Source organism: Artibeus jamaicensis, unplaced genomic scaffold, assembly GCF_021234435.1.
Source record: "Artibeus jamaicensis isolate MK-2021 breed Jamaican fruit bat unplaced genomic scaffold, CSHL_Jam_final scaffold_625, whole genome shotgun sequence".
Taxonomy (NCBI): domain Eukaryota; kingdom Metazoa; phylum Chordata; class Mammalia; order Chiroptera; family Phyllostomidae; genus Artibeus; species Artibeus jamaicensis.
The window spans coordinates 4,291,251-4,310,971 of NW_026522051.1; the positions used below are offsets into that span (position 1 = coordinate 4,291,251).

Here is a 19,721-nt window from a genome sequence, read left to right on the forward strand (position 1 = left end):
CAGTGCCAGCCCAGCCAGAGCAGCAGGGACTCCAGCCTGGGGTCTTTCCTGATGGGGGAGGGCACTGGCAAGAGGGGGGTGGCAGCCTTCCTCCCAGTCTTCCTCTGGCCAAAGGAGAAGCTTAGGGTGCTCGCAGTGAAGGGCTCCCACAGGGCGGGGGGCTCCCACAGGGCGGGGGGCTCCCACAGGGCGGGGGGCTCGCGCTGCAGCGGAGAGGCGTGGAGCTGCCCAGGGAGCCTCCGTTTCGCCATCTTCCCTGCGCCACCTTTCTCCACGCAAAAAAAGAAACCACCTTCGACCTCTTGCTTCATTTGTAGTGATCGTCACTGTGATCTGACAGGGAGCCCCTTCCCAGCATCCTGGCGGACCCTGCAGGAAGGACACTGGGCAAAGCATCAGCCGGTGCACACCGCCTTGGCCTCCCTTCTGGGATCGGGACAGAGGACGGGCAGGCTCTGCGGGCGGAGAGAGGCCTCTGAGGGTGGAAGGAAGGTGCTGGAACCGCAGGCTCTCCCCGCAGGGCTGCCAGGTGGAGTCAGGAAAACCCCAAATGAGTCCCGGGCCCCCCGCCCTATCCCCGTAATCCCGGGCACAGGCAGGCTGGGCTTGTTAGATGAGAAAACAGGACTAAGAGCCAACCCGGGAGACCATCGCCGCTGCCCTCCCCCCGCCCCCCAGCGCAGGCACCCAACCCTGCACGGGGAAGCCCGCCGCGTCCAGTGTGTTACAGCCGAGCCTGCATTTCACACGGGACAAAATGGGCACGTCTCTCAGCAGCCGCGCCGGTCGGAGCCCATCGCTCGGACGTGTTCATTCCCGGGAGACCATGAGTTGCTCGGGGCAGGGGGTGGACTCTTCATTAATTTTTTTTTTAGTAGCAAGTACTCAATAAAGGTTAGTAAATTGACTTTTCTCCTTGTGTGGGTGAACAGAGAAAACAGTGTTTCAATTTTCAGAATGTTAACTGAGCACCTACTGTGTGCTGGACGCACGAATGCCAATCTGTGTTCCCAGAACACAGTCTAACGAGGGGGCGGATCACAAACCAGCAGTGAGGGCGGAGCCGGGACCGCGGAGGGAGGCTGTGTGCAGGGGTGGGGGGTGGGGGATGTGCCCTGTGGTCCGTCCCGGTTCGTCAGCTGTCACTGAGGACACTGTCCATCGTGTCACTTGGCATCTTCTCAGCCAGATGATGGGAGAGGGTCCTCGCAAGCCTAGAACAAGAAAACCACCTGCTTCCCTGAAGCAGCCGATTTGTTTCCAATTCTGAAAGCTTGGAAGTCTAAGACGAACCCGCTTCTCCTTTTGCTATTGCTACGAGGCTGCAGCCAGCCCCTGCGGGATCTGGACTGGACAGGACCCCACACTACGGAGAAGACGGGGAGGGTGCCCCACGAACGCCCTGAGTGTTCGGGGCCACACACTGGCATTGCCTGGGCTTTTATCTTTCTACACAAACTTTCCTGCCCCCCCCTCATTTATTTAGTGAATCTCGTGTCGCTCGTGGCTTTTGGTAAACCCTTTCAGTTCTGCTTTGGCATGAGATGAGCCACGAGTAAGTCCATCACACACATCACAGGTACTGCTGATAAATAAGGAAATTTCATCCCTGGTGTAGTCACCCCCCAGCAAGGAAAACCCATGCGGCCACAGGAAGATGAGGGGGAGAAGCACAAACGCAGAGACGCTGGCCACGGGCCGTGAGCCGGGCCGGAGGGCGCGACTCTCTCCTAACGGTGTCTTACTCAGGTCTTCCTGGTGACACTGCTTCCCACTGAAACGCCAGAGACCTGCTTTTCCTTCCAACGCCCGTGGTGACATGGTGACAACAGGTCACATCACCTGGACGTCACTGCCACCCGGGTCCTTGAACAAACTGCTGTTCTCCAGCCCCGCCCCCACTCCTCAGGGGCAGACACCCCTCCCTACGTGGGCGGAGCCCACCCACCTACCAAAGACGGGCGCTCCTGACAAGAGGGGCCCTGCAATGGGGGACGGGAGGCTTTGGGCCTCTCACGCAGCCCCCTCCGCACCCCCGAGAACTGCCTGAGCATCTGCGCTGGGCGTGTGGCCACACACAGGAGGCGCAGAGAAACTGCGTGACCAGAACGGGCAGGCGACATAAGACACTGTGCCCTGCTTCCTGTTCCTGCAAGATCCCAGGCTTCTAAGAGGAAACCAGGAAAGGTGATGCGTGTGCACGTACACACACACAGACACACATGCACACGCAGGTACACGCACATACACGAGGGGCAGTCTCGTTGGGCCACCCACGCAAACAAGTCACGCTCGCTGCCTGAAAGACACCGGTGCGTTCTGGAGAGGCAGCGGGCAGGGGCCTAATGGAATCGGGAAGCCCAAGGGGCACTCGGGACGTCGGCCCTTTCCTGGCGTGGTCGGCCGACCAGAGCCCCGGAGTGACAAATCTGTGACCAGAAGGGGGGAGAGAAAGGGACTTTTTTTTGGACAGCTGAGTTGGAGTCCACAGAATTTTCTTGGGAGGAAATCTGAAGGGCCGTCACTCAGAGGAAACGAACATCTTTGTGGGAAAGTCTACAGTTAGTGGAACTTCCTGAGTAAAATCCGTTAGCTGCCTGACCTCGGGGGCCATCGTGAGACTCTCGGAGTCTCAGTGTCCTCGTCCTGAAGCCAGAGCAGGAACAGCAGCCCTGCGCGCAGTGGGGCCGGTCCACCCACCTCGGGACCTGCCCCAGGGGGGAGGGAGGAGCCTGCCCCTGCGGCCCGTCCTCTTCAGCTGCAGCCCCTCCCTCCTGGCCAACGACTAGGACACGTACACAAGAGTGTAAGGCAACAGTTCAGCCCTCACACCACCGGCCACCATTCCTCCCCTGACCACCAGGGCAGACTGTGCGCTGAGAGCCAGAGACACCTCCAGAGTCTGCCTGTCCCAGGGACTGGGCCGAACCCAGTCCACAGGAGGGAGAGGAGGAGGCGGAAGGCTGCCGGGGGGGAGGAGGTGTCGGTGTGAACCATGAAGCTACACAGAAGACTGAATGCGGGCGAGGCGCAGCTCGCTGACGTGCACACACGCACACAGAACAGACGTGCACCTGAGTGTGAGCGACCGAACCCACGCGCCCCTTTCATCCGGAAAGCGCTGCTGGAGCAGAGGGGAGGGCCCACTGGCTCTCCGCGGCCCCTGGGCAAGGATGGAGGAGCTTACACTGCCCAGGTGAGTAAATGTCACTGAATGCCAACTCAGCAGGTGGTAAGTTTCAGCCATCGCAGGAAAATGTCAAGTCCTCCCAGACCACTTGGGGGACCGTGGTGGGGGGGGGAGAAGCACACAAAGAGTGAACGAGGAAGGCACACAGGACAGGGAGCCCCGGCCACAGGTTCAAGAAAGGGCAGGGAGGCCGAGTGTGCAAGACTCAAACACAGCCTTCCTCAGGCCGCTGAGAGCAGGCGTGTGCGCCACTCACCCGACGGTCAGGGCGCTTTCCTCAGCAGGCAGACCTTCCCGGCACACTCCCGGCCCCGAGCAGCACGGTGCTGTGCTGTCGGGGGCACTGAGCCTTGGGAAGAGCGGGTGGGCCGCCAGCCCCTCGCAGGCAGGCCCGTGGCTTGCACACCAGGACTGCTCCTCCTCTCTCCCGGCACCTCGCAGAGACGGTCCACAGACACGCACAACGGCCGTGAATGGACGAAACGCCACCACGCCCTCCCAACGGTCTGAAACGAGTCTACCTGGTGTTGGAAAAACGAAACGCAGCCAGGGCAGGAATTCACTTCTAACTCTCCACTCATCCAGCCCCAGGGCCGGGTGAGTCTGCCCCAACGCCTCCAGAGCAGACAGTGTGCAAAGGCACCGTCCGGCGGGCCCCCAGACACGCACGCCTCTGCAGGCCCCACGGAGCTGGGGGGAGAGAGAGCCCACCCTCGGCCGCGCCAGCCCGCACAGAAGCCACGTCTGTCCTCGGCGTGAGGCTGTCCCACGTGGGCGCTACACTGGGCCCCGGACAGCGAGGAGTCGAGGCCGGAGTGGGGCGGGGGGCAGCAGTTACCTCCACGCTCTCTGTCGCCACGCCGGTCCCACTACTGCGGTCGGTAACCCTGTGAAGTCACAAGGAACTCGTTCAGCAAACACAGCCCCCCTCCCTGCCCCAGAGTCGCAGGGAGGAGAACCCCACCCCGTGAGGTCAACCAGAGGCTGGGCTGGTGGACACAGAGAGGGCTCATCCACAGGTTTCGGAGAGCGAGGGGCTTCGTTCCACCTTCCCGGCTCCAGCCCCCACGCTTCCTCGGCGGGAGGCGTCTAGAGGGTCTACCGTTGGGCCTGCACTTGCCTCCTGAGGCTGCGACTGTGCGTGTGGGCGAGGCCCCAGGCTCCGTGTAAGAACAGTAACTACACAGCAATTCCGTCTTGCCTGGTGGCTCTTTCTGAAGGAAAACAAAGTGACAAGGCTTGGGCCTGAGCACTCCAACAGCCCCTTCCTGCCTGGAGGGGCGGGGGCAGACACCCGAGTCTGCTCTGGGGTCCATCTCCAAGGACTCCTGCAGAACCCGGGCCACTGGAGGCCTTGCTCTGGGGCGAGACCAGCGCGGTACAAGCCGGCAGGGCTGTCTGCGGCACGGACCTTCCTCCCGCGTTGAAGAAATCAGGCCGGGCTCATGGAAAATGAAGGCCTCGGGCCGTTGGAAGCACATCAGGTTCTCTGGGTTAAAAATCTCCTCGGGGGAAAACCAGCGGTCCCCCCACAAGAGCTGCAGGGTAGAGAGGACGCAGGGAGCCCGCGGGAACCTCGGATGCCGGTGTCTGACCCCCAAGTAAACAACCACGCGCAGCAGCTAGAGCCATCACTGAAGTGAGAAACAGCATGGAGCGAACAGGAGAGAACTCACAAAAGCACACGCGTGTGCACAAGCACACCCTTGCCTGTACCGTGCTCCCCCTCCTGACCTTCACTCCTGGGAGCCCCCCGCCCACTGGCCCAGCACTCTGCACACCGGACATGGCTCGGACCTGCACAGGCTCCCGGTGCCAGCGAAGGGCCCGCTGAGGGGCCCCACAGAGGGAGCGAGTCCCTGGGGCGTCTCCCTGGGGCGGTCCTGTCCTACTTTCCTGAGTGCAGGCGGCAGAGAGCCAATGAGGTGAAGGACACAGGATACTGGCCTCCAGGGAGGGGCTCAGGGCCTGGGGGCTCTGGTCACACCACTTCCTGACACCCCGATCTGCGCACATCAGGCCAGCACTCAGGTCACCAGCGCAGTGTGGGGCCTCCCCAGACCCCCCGGCGAGGCCAACCATGCTGGTCTCCAGCCGCAACCCCCCGAGCCCCAGGCCCAGCCGGGAGAGTCAGCACCCGAGCCCCAGTTCGGCCTCTGGTCTCACCCGGCCCATCGCCTGGACGTCACTGCCAGACGGGGCTCCCCCGCATCTTCCCAGGCCCCCCAGGCTGTCTCAGGCGGCCTGGGAGCCCTCCCTGCAACACCGGTTCCCTGCTCTAGCTCTCACATCTCCAGTTCCCTCTGGCTGCTTCTGTCCTTCCCCCTTCCTGGCCTCAGGACGAGGCCGCTCTTAACTCACCCCTCCCACCAAACGGTCACCCCGGGCCCTCCATGCTCGCACACACCGCCCCCCCTGGGGTTCCCCCCACCCAGAAGGCGGCCACGTAAAGGAGCGCCGGGCCCTCTGATTCTGTTGTGGACAGGAGCCGGCGCAGGGCCTTGGAGCTCACTCACAGCCGCCTCTCCACCCAGACCCCCGGGCAGGGTAGATACTGCGCACCTCTGGGGCTTCCGAGAGCCTTTCTCTGTCGGGGACAGAGGGTGAGGCCAACCTTCCAGGCAGTGGGTGACATCACTCGAGGGAAGAGTCTCTCAACATGCCAACATCTGGTGTCACGTCAGCTAAGGCCATTAGGAAACTGCCCGATGCTCGGCCCCTGCAGCGAAGACCACCAGGTCCCAGTCCGTGCCCCGCAGGAAGGTCCAGCCCAGCCTCGAGCACAACCCCCTCCCACGTACCGGACCCACTTCCCTAAAGGCAGACAGACTTCCCTCTGGACGTCCTCACTGTGTCCACAGGCCCCACTGATGGGCCGGTGGGAAGCACGTTAGTTAGAGCTTCGGTGGGGGCCCGCGGTGAACAAGAGGACTCCGTTCCACGGTGGACACCAGGCCCCAGCTCCCTGACCGCCTGGCCGCACCGGGGGAACCTACGGAGCATCTGCTGGGTTTCCAATCCTGCACCCACACCTCTGGGTTTTCCCAGCACGGTGTCCGGTCCAGAAAGCCACATGCGGCACCACACGGGGGAAACTGAGTCAGCAGCGTGGCCCAGCCTGGGGCTGCGCTCCCACCGGCCTTCCATTAACAAAAAGTCACCCATCTGCCGCCCTGCCAGTCCGCCTTCTCCAGCCCGGCTTGGTGGACAGCAGTGGCCACGACAGCACCGTAACCCGTGTCCCCGACTGTCGAGAAGAGACAGGGAGTCACGGGCTCACAAGGAAAAGGCACTTTCTCTCACGAATGCTCTGCCGCTCTCTGCCCTCGGAGGCCCAGGCCTGGCAGAGACCGTGTGGGGCACATGGCCCTGGAAAGTGGAGTCACACTGGGGGCTTTCTAGAGCTTCCCTTCCACGGGCGTGGAAACCAGAGACCCAGCGGTTAAATGGCATTCTCGAAATAACACATGAACTTGGAAGCCATGGGCGTTGGCCTCAGGACCCCCGACCTGGGGCCCAGGGCGCCCGGGTCACAGCGCAGGCCCTGGGCCGGTTCCATCCCCAGTCGGTGCCCACTTGTACCGTCCTGGGGAACAGCTCGGAGGTTGTCAAGCACAAGCAAAGAAGGCGTCGAGGATTTAGGGAAAGGAAGAGGGGAGAGAGGAACCGCCTCGCGGTGCCCAGAGCTGCAACACACTCCCCACAGGGCGAGAGCCGTAGCTGTGCTTTCTGGAACCCGCTATCCACGAGGAACCCACTTCAGTCCACACAGAACTACCAGATCGCGCCTAGTGTCACAGAACTACCAGATCTGTACTGGAAAAGCTATGCCAAAAAAGAGAAAAAAACAACACTTATGCCGCCCGCCCCCTCACCCTGTCTGTGGCCGAGCCGGTGGCTGGTACAGACCCGCCCCGCGCCGCTCGCGGGCCCTGGTGCATAAACGACATGAGAACTTCAAACCCCGGGACGACAAGTAACAAAGAGTGAACCACCTCATTTATGTTCACACTGATCACGTGTTGAAATATTTTAGGTCCATTTGGATTTAAGTAAAACCTACTATTAAAATGAAACTTCAGCTGTTTCTTTTCCCTTTATTTTAAGTGGGCTACTGGAAAATCTGAAACACTGAATTTAAAACTACAAGTGTCCGCTCCTACGGGATTCTCTGTCCAGGAGTCCAGGGCTGAGGGAGGGAGAGGCCCGGACCTGCTCCTCCCATGGCAACGACCCGGCAGCACCTACAACCTACCTGGGGGCGGTCAGTGCGCCTTCGGACCCGGGCAGAGCGGGAGGAAGCCCAGCCCGGGCAGACAGAGCCACACAAATGCGAGGGGCGCCTGCTCTCCCTTCAGAAAGGGAACCGTCGAGGCCACTCACTGAGCCACCCGATAAGCTGCATGCGGTGCGCCCTTGTTCGTTCAGCCCCCAGCAGCCCCACGCAGAGCCTCTCCTGTCCGGAGGAGGAGACTAAAGTTCCCCGAAACCCAGTAACTCACTCAAGTCCCCCAACACGCTTAGGGCGTGAATCCAGCCTGGCTTTCCCCAAAGGCCACGCTAACTGTCCTACCTGTGTCACCAAGGCGTCCTCTGGGGAACAGGGCACCTGAAACCCACCGAGATTCGTTCCTTAGACTCACCCCTCTTCCCCTTCCAAATGCAAAGAGCTCGGAGAGCAGTTTCGCACGACCCTGACTGCGCCCGCGCTGAGTCACATGAATGCGTCGGGCACTTTTCTCCGCAGACGAGGTTCTGCTCAAGGAAGACGAGGAGGCGCAGTGGGGCCCGAGCACCCAGGCAGGACACAGCGGAGTGTCATCTGCAACGCGGCCGTGGAACACAACCACGCAGCCGCCCTGGAGAACAGCCCAGCAGGTCCGCAGGCGCTGAGCACGGGGCCAGATCCACCCTTGGGACGGATCCAGAGACAAAGACATGTCCTTGCAGAACAAGTGCGCACGTGCCCACAGCCACACCGACATGGGAAAACCACTGAAATGTCCATCAGCTCATTAACGGGTAAACAAAGCGTGGTCCAGCCACACGGTGGAACACTATTCAGTCGTCAAAAGGAACAGAATGTGGTATATGCCGTGGCACCGCTGAACCTTGAAAACATGACGCTACGTGAAGCTGGTGACGGAACAGGCGGTCTGGTTCCATGTACGTGAACACGTCCAGAGCAGAGGCCATGACAGGGATGAGTGGTTACGGTGGCAGAGAGAGGCGAACTGCCCACCGACGTTCTGGGTCTGAGGAGGTGTCGGGTGCACGACTGTGCAACCCACTAAAACCACCGAACCACACGCTCCAAATGGGTGCGTCCCATGGTTGACCAAACCCATCTCAGGAAAACTGTAAGACGATAATAATAAACTGCTCTGTCTCAAGGCTGTCGTCAGGACGAAGGTAACGCTGTTCTTAAACTAAGACAACAGTGAGAGACCCCGCTGACCCGCCTCAGCCCTCGGGCTCCGGGGCTCTGTCAGCGGCCGCAGGGGCCCCCCCGCGGCTCTAGAGGGAAAGCGTCTCTAACCGTGGTTACGTGATACCGCCGCCACTGCCCGCGCTGAGAAAATGCCATCCCTGACATACGCGTTTCTGGGGCATTTCAGGGGCTGCTGCCCGGCGTGTGGGTGACTAAACGCCTCTGTCTCTGCTCTCCCCTGTCCCCTTCCAGCCCAGTCCCAGCCTTTCGGCCAGAGGTAGCTACTTCCCACTCGAAGAGAATGGCGAGAGAAACAAAGGAAAGCAAATCTCAAATTCAGCAGTTTTGGTCCCTTTTCAGCATAGAATCGCAGAGTCTTGGCGTTGGCTTGGTCTTCAGGGACCATCTGGTGCAAGCCTCTCTTTTTCATACAAGGAAGCAGGGCCAGAAATAATAAAAGCTAACAGTTATTGACTATTTCCTCTGTGCCAGGCACTGTAATTTACATGTATTACCTCATTGCATCCTAACAAGCCTCTAAGATAGATACCATTATTATCACCATTTTACAGATGAAGAAAACGCAGCACAGAGAGGGTTAGCAACTTGAATAAGGTCACACAGCTAAAAGTAGATCAGTGATACAGGATACAAGGCCAGGTAGTCTGCCTTCAGAGACCAAGCCCTTAACCGTGGCTAGAGGCAATTCTCCTAAACTTATAGGAATGACTTGCTGGTCATCTTGTACCTATTTAGAGGTAGGTCTGAATCTACTACACGTGTGACACACCCAGTCCCCGCTTAGTGACAACACATCAGTGGAGGATGGAGTTGAAACTGTGACCTAAACCAAAAAGGATACATTTTCCACCCATCGCGACCCACCAGCAATGGGGAGGCTGAGCGGAGCTGCCAGAGCTGGGCGGGCCTCCGGGAAGCCGCTCCTGACCTTATTCTGCCAGAGAGGGAGAGAGCTGTCATGAGCTCATGACAGTCTATACCTGCACTTTCTTCTCTGGAAACCCCTCTGCCTCTTCTGAGAAATGGCACCTCCAGGGTGCAGCCAGGGCAGAGGGTTCCAGCAAGTAACCAGGGAGCACCCAGGACTCAAGGCTACCCCAGCGGAAGGAAGTGTCTCTGCCCCGGAAGGGTTAACACGACGCCATCCTAGGAGATGGAGTCGGATACGAGCCCTGAGATAATTGATTATAGAACCTACAGCATCTTTTATTTATACAGCCCAAAGAGTGCAAAGCACTTTGCAAACAACTCATTAATCTGCCACTTATTTTATTTATCAATCAGTGCATTCCTTACACCACACACCCCGGGGTGGGGCCGGCATGACATGGCTCCTCCCGCGGCCCAGGCTAAACCACGGATGGTGGGCGGCAGGGTCACGTGCAAATGAGTTGCAGCTGCCTCTGGGAGCTGGGCTGGGACACCACCTCATCAGGTGGCGTGTGAGGAAGAAAAATTCACGAAAAGGAAAAGGGACGCAGCTATATTTAGATGCACTTCCCGGAGGTGAACCCGAAGCCGTGTGCGTGCTCCAGTGACCTGAACCCAGCAGGAAGGCCGAGCGCCCCGAACAGGCGCGCAGAGGACGGTCTCTCAGGAGCAGCTGGGGTCAGGCTCTCAGCGAGAATGAAACACAGGGTCGGGCGCAAGTTAACACCTCTTTTTATTACACAAAAACCTTTTATTACAAAATTGTAAGTGTGTAACTCTGTAACACAGTGCCACACTCAAGCTCACCATGTGACATTCCCGGTGACATGATCAAACTGCTGTCCATCTCCTGTGAGACGTTCACAGACCCGACCCCCCTCACTCAAGGCCGTTACTTCTGCTGGACCCTGCACGTCCAACAGCTAAGTTCGCTCACTCGAAGCACCTTTTATAATCTGCCAGCAGCGGCAACCAGAAATTCGTGTGTCAGCGGGGCGCTGGGCCACCCTGGGTGAGAGGCCTGGCCCCGGCGGTGCGCTGCACGCAGCACCGTGCCCCCAGCCCCTGCCGCCCACCGCTGAGCCCCCCCATTCCTCCTCCAGCCCCAGCACAGCGCTTCCCAGGTCACCAGCCCCCCTCCGACCAGCGCTCTCCTGGTGCCAACCCTCGCAAACACTCCCTTTGTTAGAAGACAGGACACCCGGTTCCCACGAGTCCTGTTTGGGCAGGTCTGACCCGTGCCCTCTGTGCACCCGCCTCCCCACCTCTCCGACGCCAGAACTTGATGAAAAATAGATGATACCAGGGTGATGGAGAGAAGGGGCACTTTTCAAGAGGAGCGCCATGCTTTACGTCCACACGACGATAAATAGTTTATGGCCTGATCACGTTACTTCTGCCCAGCTCACGGCTGTGCGTCAAACGCGGTGCCCGGTGAAGCCAGCAAGACGCTCCCTGCCCTGCATCTGCCCCTCTTCTGTCTCTCTCCGACCCTGGGGGGGAGGAGGGACACACACATATGTGTGCACACACACGCACTTGAATTCTGCTCCAAACTTCTGTGGAAAGCCACTTCGGCCATCTCTCCTCCACAAGGCGTCTGATGAGAGGCAGCTCGCAACCGTCTAAGTGACTTGGCGCTGGTTCTGTGCTCACGGCCTCAAACCATCAGAGCCCCTTCCCTGCCGCGCACGCTTCCCTCCAGGACCCCACCCACACGAACACACACACACATGTGCGTGCCCATTTGCACACGCACAACTGGTGCTCCAAGGCTGGAAGCAGAAGGGCAGACGCCCCATAAGTAACTGCTGCAGTGAGGAGCCGTGGCAGGCGAGGGCGGAAGGTGTCACGGTGAAGTGCGGCAGTGGACTGGTGAACACACAGGTCTCTGACGGGAGTGCTCACCGAGCACCGAGAACAAAGGGCAGAGAACAAAAAGAGTGTAAGGGAAGCAAAAACTAATTTTTAACTCTTTCAGTGCCCTGCCTTCACGGCGGTGCAGGAACTGGCTGGGACAGGACGCCGCCCGCAGCAGCCTCCGGAGTGAGTGGCGCTCAGTCTTTTTGTTTTCCTAACAGTTAACCCTGCACCGTTTTGACACAGAATTTAAAAAGGAAAACCAAGAGGTGTTTTTTAAAGTAATCAAGGTCTTTGTATGGAATGTGATATTGGACTTCCTTCTCCTCGGCCAGCCCGTCCACCGCCACTGGCACACACACGCGCACACACACGCACACGGGGGAAATGTCAGAAGACAGAGGTCGTTTCCGGAAACCGAAGGACAAGCGACAGCACCTGGCCCAGAACTCCGTGGAACCTCCCCGTCCCAGAGGGGCACAGATAGGAGCCATTTTGGAAACGCTCATCGCGCCGGCCATCTAGACAGGACCTCCCTGCTGTCGCCCGAGACCTGTCTGCTGAGCGCTTTGCTGGCATTCTTTCCTCTTGGCATTTATTTAAAAAGCAGAAAGGTATCAAAGCAAAAACTTGCCCCACACCCTGAGGCAAGAGGACACATTTTTTGGTAACATCCCCACAGTAACTTCTGACTTAAATACCTATCAATCGACTGTAACGGGGCCGCTGCCGCCTACTTTGGGTGTTGTGCACCTGTTTGTCTTAAACTTCTCGAAGGTCAGTAAGAATCTTCGCTGAGTTTCCCAGCGAAAGTCATTCCAAAAGCAAAAGAGCAAATGAGTGCACTGCCTGCTGCTCCGAGGTCCACCTGCGCAGGTGAGCCAGGCTGTGAACCTGGCGAGATGACAGAGCCCACCCTAAACCGAGGCGCTGCAGACGCCCGGGACGGCGGCTCAGAAACCCTCCTGAAGCGCAAGGGGGCTCAAAGGAGGCGGCACAGGGACGGCACGCGTGTCACTCTCCGTGGCTCTGGACTGCGACCCCTGCAAGTTTACAGTTGGCGCCTGCGACCCACCCAGAGCACGAGGACGTGCAGGCAGGGCCCGGGGTGAGGTGGCTGTGCTCCGGCACCAGCGCAGCGCCCAGGCGGCCACCTGTCCCGCGGACGCGCGGCCTTCTAGGAGAGGCTTCTGCTGCGCCCAGTCCTCGCCACACACAAGTGGAAAACCAGAGGGAGGGAGGCCTTTTTTATTTTCTTATTTTTTAACTTCCACCCATGGAAGCCCTCTCGGTCCAAAACTCTGTGCGTGTGTGCGCGTGCATTTCCCCTAACCCAGGACAGTGATGCTAATCATTTTCAATTTACAGTGCTTGACAAGGTATTTTTAAAAATATATTTTTCTAGAGACAACACATAAACCCTTGACTTAGATTTTTAAAAATCTCCAAATATGAATGTCAATAAATGACAAGAAGTTTTTTTAGAACAAAATATATATACGCCCGACAATAAATCACACCTTTGGAGCATATTCTGACTAACACAGCTGCCCCTACCAACGAGCTTAGCTAACATGAAGGAGCAACGCGCTCCCCGGCCCCCACCGGAACCAGACTCTGCTCGGACCCCCCCACTTCAGTCCACGGCCTCTGTGGGTTTTAATTAGAAGCCTGGATTAAACACTGTGGCCACCACATACAGTTAAGTGCCCTGATGGGCTTCCTTTCAGTAAAAACCCGATGAAGTGCCCTCACGGAGTCTCTCTAGCCTGGACTATCAAACACGCTTTTATATCTTCATTCCACATTTTATGAATCAAGATCAGAAGCAGAACACACACAAGATTAGACACACAGTTCACCAAACCAAATATTTACAGTAAAAAAAAAATTAAGATATAAAAAAAGACGATGACGACGAAGAAAGAAAATGAAAAGGAAGGAAAAAGAGAAGAAAAACCATGTGTGTGCCCTTAGGTTTCCTGCTGCAAGCGAACAGGAGAACGACAAGTGTGACGGACTGAGAGGGCCCTGGACACGGGCAAGCACAGCCCTGAGCCCCTGCAGAGGGGCCTCACCGCCGGCCCGGCCACCGCAGCTCTGCTGGGAGTGGGGTCGGCCGGCGGGCGACCCGAGGTCCAGACGCCGCTGCTCAGGTGCTTTTGTCCGGGCCCTGCGTGCAGCGCCGAGAACGCCCAACAAAGAAGCTGCTCGCTAATTTCTCATACAGTTCAAGCCCCAAGTAATTACATAGTCCATCAAGCGGTCACATCTTGAAACTATTTATTTTTTAAAAGAGAAAGCCAGAGCGCCCTCGGACAGAAAGCCACCCTGAGTGCCCCCCACCCCCTGCATGTGTGACTATCAATGTATGTCAACCAGGCGTGCAATCATATTTATTGTCACTTTCATCCATGTCGTGCCCTTGCTTATACGGCTTAGATATGAATTATTGACTGTTGCACTCCTTGTTGTAGAAAATAAATAAATAACTCGGCTGTCAGGTACTCCGCCAGCTGAGAGCCGGCGGCCGCTCACCTCCACGTAACCAGCCCTCGGTCTTCATCTTTCTACCCGGCTTTCCCGCCGGCCCCTATACTCTGTCTTCGTAGGAGGGAGAGAGTCACCCACTCTGGGAAATTAGGGATTAAAATAAACAAACGAGAGGACATTGCTGAGTGTCCTTCCCAGATCCTCCGTGGTCTGGGAACACCGGCTGACGACTGCTCTTTTTTAATCATGGCTTTAGGATCTAAATGCCCCCCTGGGATGTCGCGAGTGTGACAGTCCCTGCCAGGAGGCCTGGAAAGCAGAGCACATCACAGGACTCATCTCACGGTGTCTGCGCTCCCCAGCCCAGCCAGGGCCCTGCTGGGAGGCTGCGGGCCCTCCCCCGGCCAGAGCCTGCTGCGGCACAGGCGGCCGCTCTCCAGGCCCTGGTGCGAGCCTCTGGGTGCTGCCGCTCCGCGTGACGGCCAGACAGAAAGGAACTTTAAACGACTCCCCCCAAATGAGTGTTTGAAATATGGGCCAAGATGCATCCCTCCAGGAAATGGACGTTTACTTTCACATTTACCCCAAAAGGCACGTCGTTCTACAAACTCCCCTTCAGAACCTCTAGGTCAGCCCCAGTGTCCAGGACGCTGGGGACGGGGTGAAGGACAGTGAAGCAGCAGGCCTGACAGCAACTGTCCAAGAAACTTGGCGCCCCTCCTGCAGGAGGCAGGGCCCAGGACGCCCCATTGGAGCCGCGATCAATCCTGAGAGTACTTCCATTCTGCAATTTTAATATTTAAATGATGGGCCCCTGATTGCTGCTTAAGTGAGTCAATCGGCCAAAGAAAAGGCTGAGACGCCGGAGTCTCAGTCCTACCTGTTTTCTCTTTGATCTCACACAGCACGTTGAACAAGGCCGGCTTCATCCTGTGGCAGTTCAGAGCGTGTTTTCTGCAAGAAAGGAGCAACAGCACAGCTTAGGTGGCCGCCAGGACCGCGCTAACGGTGCAAAGTGGGGACAGGCTGAGAGCTCGCTAGGGTGACACCCCACAGGTAACTCTGTGGCACGCTTCGGCGGTTTTATGGCTTAATCTACAGAGCCCCGCCACAGAAAAGGAATCACGTTAATTAGCAGGGGGAGCAGGGATGTAGCTACAGAACTCCACTAACCTAAATTATGCCCATTTAGACAGAGCCGGGATTTTTTTTTTTAAGTAGTTTAATCAAAGTGGAATTCTGAAACCAACCAACAATGCTGTCCTGGGCAATGAAAGCGCGAAGCCAACGCATGGGTTAACAGTTTCAGAAAATCTATGTCGCCCCACAGCCTAGGAACGGCCCTGCCTCTCGGTCTGCATGTGTTTTCAAATTTAATCCGTCCATGTGCTCGAATTCATTCCGCAGATTTCCCCATATTCTCATAAACACAAGATGCTCGAAAGGTCTTCTGAGCAGAACTGGCAATTTATAAAATTTCCGTCCCGAGTTAAGGAGTATGGAAATGCATTGCCAGGGGGCAGACATACCCATATGGGGAGTAAATTCATTTCTCTGTGTTCACATTATGCCTCCTGCGCACACAGCGCTTATTTGCAGGTGTTGAAATTCAATTATTTACAATTAGGACCTTGCACCCATTGGGGGAAAAATAAATACAATTCTGCCTCTTAGATTAGTGATTTACCTGGTGCTTGTGCGCTCGGCATTCAGAATGCGCGTGAGGAACAAGACAATACCTTTCTCTTCATCTGACTGTGGAAGCACTTAGCAGAAAGACACTGTTTTGGAAACAAAACGCTGATCGTATCAGCTCTCAGTTAAGGGAACTCGGTGTGCTAACTAAAATCAACGTGTAAAGAGAAATGAAAGCCCCTGGCACTGAACACGCATGCAATTCTTTTTTAATCCCTTTGAAAGTTTAAAAAAAAAAAAATAGACACCCGTCCTGAAGAACAGAAACCGGAGCATGCCCTGTATAGTCCACAGCAAAAGAGGAACCAGCTTAGACTATCAAACAAATACATACATTGTATCTAAAATACTCATGGTTTATTTTTTAGATAATAAATATATCATATGAAGGTGCAACCATGAAAGGAAAACCAGATCCAGCATTTGCCGAGTGGAGTTACATTGTGAACCCAAGAGAAAGCCTAGTGGTCATTTAGTTGTGTGGGGCAGAAAAAAAAAGAGTGGGAAAGACTTTAATGTATCAAAGATCTCTTTGGAGAGCCTTTTAAAACAGTTTTCATTAATTGTATTCTTACACACAGGCCCAATTGCAAAAAAAAAAAAGGTAAAAAAAGAAAGAAAGAAAAAAGAAAAACAAAAGCAAGCCCACACGGCTTTACTGAAATACTGCGTTTGCACAGCACCTCAGTGGGGTTAGAGAGAGAGCAGAACCCCCGCGCCCCGGTTGTGCCTGACGCCTCGGCACAGAGGCCAGTAAAAGAGGGAACCCGCCAAGCCCCGGGTGTCCTCAGTTTTACAAAACGGAGCGGGACTGAACATCAGGAAAGTGGAGAATGTCCAGCCCTCCCGGTCCCTTCCATTTCACAAACTCACTGTTAAGGGAGCTTACAGGCAGGTCTGAGTTTATCTTCCTGGAACAATGGAATGGAGAAATCGGTTCCGACTGAGAGGGAAATGCCCGTGGGAAAGCTTCCACTTACCTATTAGCTTTTCTTCAGAAAATAAAATTCTAAAAGAACACTGACTAATTTTGGAAAACTTTCCCCTATTTAAAGAAATATCGACTAGGTCTGGCCTTTGAACATCCCCAAGTTTTCAAAGCCCCGTGAGCCTCAGCATTTCCAAGTTTACATGTTGCATGTGTGAGCAACTAAAATAGGAGTGGAAATCCTAACCGCCCATGTTTTTAACTGTTCCTTCTAGTTTCTCAACTCAAATTCCAATTTCCTGAAGACAAAAATACATATAACGATGCCTTTTCCACATAACCTAGTCACTCGAGGTATAGCAATTGTGTGTGTGTGTGTGTGTGTGTGTGTGTGTGTGTGTGAGTTTGAGTGTGTGTTAACCTGCTGAGACTTAACAAAGCTGGGTAACTGCTAACACGTACGTACGTGGTCATGACATTGTAAAAATTCTTCCTTTCGAGATGGGCCTTGGGCAAGCTATTAGTGGCTTCCCAGTGAGTCTGTGTTTTATTCTGAAAGAGAATTCACGGTAAAATCCTGGAGTGGAGAACTATATCCCTGGCAGTGGGTTAAGTTGAGAAGCCACACGGCTTATTTATGATGTTTCCTTTCTGATCGTCATGCCCTCCAGGACTGGAATATATAAAATTCACATGTGCCTTCATTTCTGTCACGTTGCATTCTAAGTGGTCCTGAAAGTGGCATGGGGGGAAAAGCATGCTTGCTTTTTGCCCCCCACCCCTTTTTAAACGACCGCACGCCCTGTGCCATGGAAGGTCAGTCCACAGACTCAAATTGAGACAATAAAGTTAAACTAAATATCACAGTCTCTTCAAACTAACAACTATGTCTAAAAAGCAAAATTGCCTTTTCTATTTTCCCATAGGCTTTTTTTGGGAAAAGAATTAAATGAGTATAAAGTATTTTCTGCAGAGTTGACAACTAGTGACAAAGAATTAATCTGCCCTTTTTTTTAAGAGGATAGAAAAAAGGAGAGATAAAAATAAATTTTTGGGGAAAAAATCAGGGAAGAAAATCAAAAGTCTCTGGTCCATAAACCTGCAGAGAAAGTGTTGTTGGGACATTTTATTTTGTCGTGTCACGGGCCCCTCGCGGAGAAGGCACTGAATCTGCCGACAACTTGCCCACGCAGCTCCGAGATACTTTTTTAAAGCCGCCGAAAGTGCGGCCGCGGAGCCGCGGCGGCGCTCCGCGAGCTGGGCGTGTGCGTGGGCGCGGGCGCGTGCCTCCGCGTCCCCACGCCCGCTCCCGCCCCGCACGGCCGCCGGGCCGGGCGACTCCGCCGGCGGCCGCCACGCGCCTTCCCCCGCACGGCTCCGCCATGGAGTTGCTCGGCGGAACGGGGAACGAGACAACATTTTAAAAGAAAGCGCCGTGTGGCTTTGCTTCCCATTGTTTCCCCCGGCGAGAGGGAGAAAAACAAAAACACCCAAGAAAGGGGAAGAAAAGGCAGCCGCTCACCTGGCCTGCGCCTCGTCCAAACTCTGGTCCGTGATGGTCATGATCTGCTGGAGGATGTCCCCGATGTCCTGCTTCCTGCCGCCCTCCCCCTCGGCGCCCGCGGCGCCGTCCTGCAAGTGCTGGGACAGGCCGGGGTGCCCGGCCATGCCGACCCCCGCGTGGGCGTGCATCAGCCTGGGCTGCTCGTCCATGTCCGCGCCACGCCGCCCGGCCCGGCCCCGGCTCGTGCGCGCGGCCCCGGGCAGCTGCGGGCTCCGACCCGGCCGGCTGTCTCCGGATCCTTGGCAGGATAAACAGGGCAGGCGAAGAAGCGCCGAAGAAAAAAATCCCTTTGCCTCCCTCTTGGCAGGGTGGTGGGAGGATGGGGCGCGGGCGGGGGAGGGGGCGTGGAGGGGTGCGGGGCGCGGGGGCGGGCTGCCGGGGAGAAGGGTGTCGACTCCCAAAAAGCGAGGAAAACGAGCCCCCTTCCCCCTGGACGGAAGAAATCGGAGCTGGCCCCGGGCGCGCGGTCCGGCTCCTCACAAGGCAGGAATGGGCTCCGGCGCGCGGATCGGCGGCTTAATCCCTTTGCAAACAGGCTCGGGTCGGGAGAAAGCAGCACCAGGCAGGGGGCTGGCGAGGCAAACTTTCCCCCGCCCCCACCGGGCCGAACGGCCGCCGAGGGGTGGGCTAGCCCGAGCCCCAGCCCCCCGCCCGGCAGGCGCAGCGCGGCTCGCTCCTCCTCCGGCTCCGCAAACTCCGGCAGCCCCGCCGGCTCCTGCTTTTGTTTAGCTCGGGCTCCGGACTCCAGAAGCGCACACACAAAACCACAGCCGAGGAGGAGGGCGGGGGGAGGGGGGAGGAGGCGGGCAAGGAGGGGGAGGGGTGGGGGGGCGGAGGACAGCGGGGGAAGGAGGAGAGGTCTGGTCACGCCCCCTCCGTTGATTGGCCCTCCGAGAGAAGGCGGGTCACGCCCCCCTCCGTGATTGGCCACTGGAGGGAAGACGGCCCCTCCTTCCTGCTTTCCTGCCAGCACCTCCTCTCGGGCCTCCTTGGGCTCCTCCTCCCCGGCGCCCTGTCAATCAGGGTTCAGAGGTGGGCCGGGAAGGAAGCTGAGCAAGGCCCGGGCACCGGCCCTTAAAGGTGCCGGAGACCCTGGTCCCGGCTCGGCAGACAACACCCGGGGTCCCCGACCGCCTCTCGAAGGTGCTGTCCCCTGGAAGACGTGGCTTCACTTCCACGCGAGCGGGTCCCATTAACACGCGAGAACACCAAGCGTGGGGGCCCTGAGCTCCGTTTTCCTCCGGCTGTGACGTGGCCGTTTGGAGCCGCCTGTCTGAAATCCCCGGACCTCTGGGAACCGCGCAGGCACAGGTCCGCCAGCGCCAGGTCGCCCTGCAACCGTCGAGCTCTGATGTCATCAGCAACGATCTCTAATCAGTGGCAAGTGTAATAACAGATTTTCAAAAATCGCAGCGGAGTGCAAGAGCATGGAACGGTGACATTTTTGTTGCATGAAAACTAAATTATGGAGTAGGAAACTAAATAACGCTGAAGAAGAAAAGACTAATAAATAAGTTCACGAAATGAAACTAATTCAACGTGTCTCTCTCCCTTCCCCCTGGGAGAAATAAGTTATTTGGCTTAAATACGTAATAAAGAAATGCATTAT

The 19,721-nt window shown here is 56.7% G+C and overlaps 1 protein-coding gene across 2 annotated transcripts in view; it reads right to left on the reverse strand.

The window, feature by feature from the left end:
• PBX1 (PBX homeobox 1) overlaps positions 1 to 18,884 on the reverse strand; it is a 191,705-nt gene extending 172,821 nt beyond the window's left edge. Inside the window, exons 1-2 of one of the 2 annotated variants that reach the window (XM_037167397.2) lie at positions 18,071 to 18,884; positions 14,806 to 14,879 (exon numbers count right to left, since the gene is read on the reverse strand). In XM_037167397.2, coding sequence (XP_037023292.2) covers positions 14,806 to 14,879; positions 18,071 to 18,261 — 265 coding nt within the window. In that variant the 5' untranslated portion in view covers positions 18,262 to 18,884. The remainder of the gene's footprint in view (positions 1 to 14,805; positions 14,880 to 18,070) is intronic. The other variant, XM_053659379.1, reaches the window with a different exon arrangement.
• Positions 18,885 to 19,721: the final 837 nt, after the last annotated feature.